Source organism: Fukomys damarensis, unplaced genomic scaffold, assembly GCF_012274545.1.
Source record: "Fukomys damarensis isolate Sample0158 unplaced genomic scaffold, DMR_v1.0_HiC HiC_scaffold_37, whole genome shotgun sequence".
NCBI classification, from domain to species: Eukaryota; Metazoa; Chordata; class Mammalia; order Rodentia; family Bathyergidae; genus Fukomys; species Fukomys damarensis.
The window spans coordinates 7,790,183-7,792,415 of record NW_022900949.1 but is presented as its reverse complement, the minus strand read 5'-3'; the positions used below and the strand labels follow the sequence as shown (position 1 = coordinate 7,792,415).

Genomic DNA, 2,233 nt, shown 5'->3' with positions numbered 1-2,233 from the left:
TTGCGCAAGGGTGGCGGGTGGGCCCCGTGAGCCAGCAGCTCCTCACGCACCAGGTTCTGACCCTCGGGCCCCAGGTGGGCGCCGGCGAAGCGGCAGGTCACACCATAGGGGCACCTGCCGAAGGTCTCAAACAGCACGCAGCGGGGGCCCAGGTCAGGCGGCTTGCTCTCCAGATAGAGGCTCACGTCATGCAGGAAGCGGCAGCGGTCCCCAAAGAAACACTGGCCAGGTGACTCCTGTGGGGGAAGGGAGGTCCTGAGGGAGTGTGGGGACAGGGGCAGCCGGGACGTCCCTCTGTGAGTGCCAGGCCCACCCACCCGCCAGGCTGTGCTTTAGGCAGGGCAGAGACTTCACTGTGCCTCAGTTTCTTCTATAAATGGGAAGAGAAGCAACTTACAATAGGGTCACACCTGGAAAAGCCCACTGTAAACTGAAAATATCATCAGTCAAAAACAAACTTTAGGTCCAGGGATTTGACTCAGTGGCACCTTGCCTGCCTTGCAAGTGCAAGGTCCGGAGATTCAATCCCTGGTACAAAAAAAAAAAAAAACTTAAGGAGCTATGTGTAGTAGTGTACAACTGTAATCCCAGCACCCGGGAGCTTGAGGCAGGAGGATCGCTGTGAGTTCGAGGCCATACTGGGCTACATAATATAATGAGTTCAAGGCCAGCCTGAACTACACAGCAAGGCCTGGTCAAAAACAAAACAAAAAAACCAAATATAAGCCAGGTGTGGTGGCACACACCTGTAATCCCAGCACTTGGGAGGCTGAGGCAGGAGGATCGCTGTGAGTTCGAGACCAGCCTGGGCTACACAGTGAGTTCCAGGTCAGTCTCAACTACATGGTGAGACCCTGTCTCAAAACTACTGCCCCTCCAAAAAAACAAACACAATACATCTTAGATTAGCTGCACGAGGTACCACGGTCAGTTATGCACCCTCACAATCTCAGGGCTGACTGGGACTAAACATCCTGAGAGGGACAAGTTACATATTACAGTCCAGAAAAGACCAAATTTAAAGTGTAGTTTCTACCGAGTCTAAATCACTCTCGCACCACTTGCAGTCAAAAACCAAACTGAGCACAGTAGTATAGCTATCATCTCAGCCACTGGGGTGGCTGAGGCAGCGGAACCTCAAGCTCAATGCCAGTTTAGGCAACTTAGCAAGACTGTCTCAAAATAAAATAAAGGCAGGGCAGGGACTTAGATCAGGGAGGCCACTTCTGCCTTGGAAGCACAAGGTCCTGAGTTTGATCCTCAGTACCAAGAAAAAGAAATAAAAGAAAGGCTGAGGCTACAGCTCAGGGATAAGCGCTTGGCTAGCATTCATGAGGTTCTGGGTTCCATACCTAACACTGCAAAAAGAAAGGCACAAGAAATGACAAACTGAACCATCATCAATGGAGACCGTCTGTACTAAGTCACACCAGGACTGAGGAGGAGAGGACCAAATGGCAGAGACTCAGACAGACCCTGGGAACTGTGTGGCAGGGCCAAGCTCACCTGGACTAGGGAAGGGCACAGCCGGTTCTTGTCATAGTGCGTGGGCTTCATGTGGGGCCGGACTTTGTTCTGGCCCCGCGCCCTCTTCTGTGCCTGGGGCTGCTCCCCAGGCTCCGCTGCCTCCTCAGTCTGCCCATTCTCCAATCGGATCCTCTTGGCCTCAGGCTCAGCCCCATCACTGCCATCAGGATTTCCTGCCTCAGTTTCCTGGGGGAGCTTCTCCTGCCCTTGGGCCTCCAGGAACCCGTGAAAGCCTTCCTTGGTGGTGAGGTATCTGCCGACAGGGAGGGGAGAAAAAGGACACTTCCGGGAGTCCTCCCTGTACTCAGACTCAAGGGACACTGAGGGATGAGAACAGCTGCCCCTGCCTGAATGCTTTGGGGAGGTTGCTACTTTGAACCATTAATTTCCCAGCCTGGGAGAACCTCAAGGCCAGAGGGACAACTCAGTTATTTATACACGTATTTCTTTAGGCACTGGGGATCGAACCCAGCCCTACCATTGAGCTACATCAGCAGCCCTTTATATATCTTGAGAGGTTGTCATCAAGTTGTTCAGATGGGACTCAAACTTGCAATCCTTCTGCCTCAACCTCCCCCAGTGCTGGGTGTACAGGTGGGAGGGCCTATTTCCCTGATCTACACAGTACTGCCCAAGATTCCGGACACTAGGCATGAACATCCTCACTGATAGTAAGGTTAAAAAAAAAAAAAAAAAAAAACAACCC

General features: G+C 52.3%; 1 protein-coding gene across 1 annotated transcript in view; it reads right to left on the bottom strand.

Moving 5' to 3' along the window:
• Window positions 1–2,233, bottom strand: part of Dus3l (dihydrouridine synthase 3 like) — a 6,522-nt gene that overhangs the window by 3,534 nt on the left and 755 nt on the right. Inside the window, exons 2-3 of the mRNA XM_010635073.3 lie at window positions 1,507–1,780; window positions 5–236 (exon numbers count right to left, since the gene is read on the bottom strand). Coding sequence (XP_010633375.1) covers window positions 5–236; window positions 1,507–1,780 — 506 coding nt within the window. The remainder of the gene's footprint in view (window positions 1–4; window positions 237–1,506; window positions 1,781–2,233) is intronic.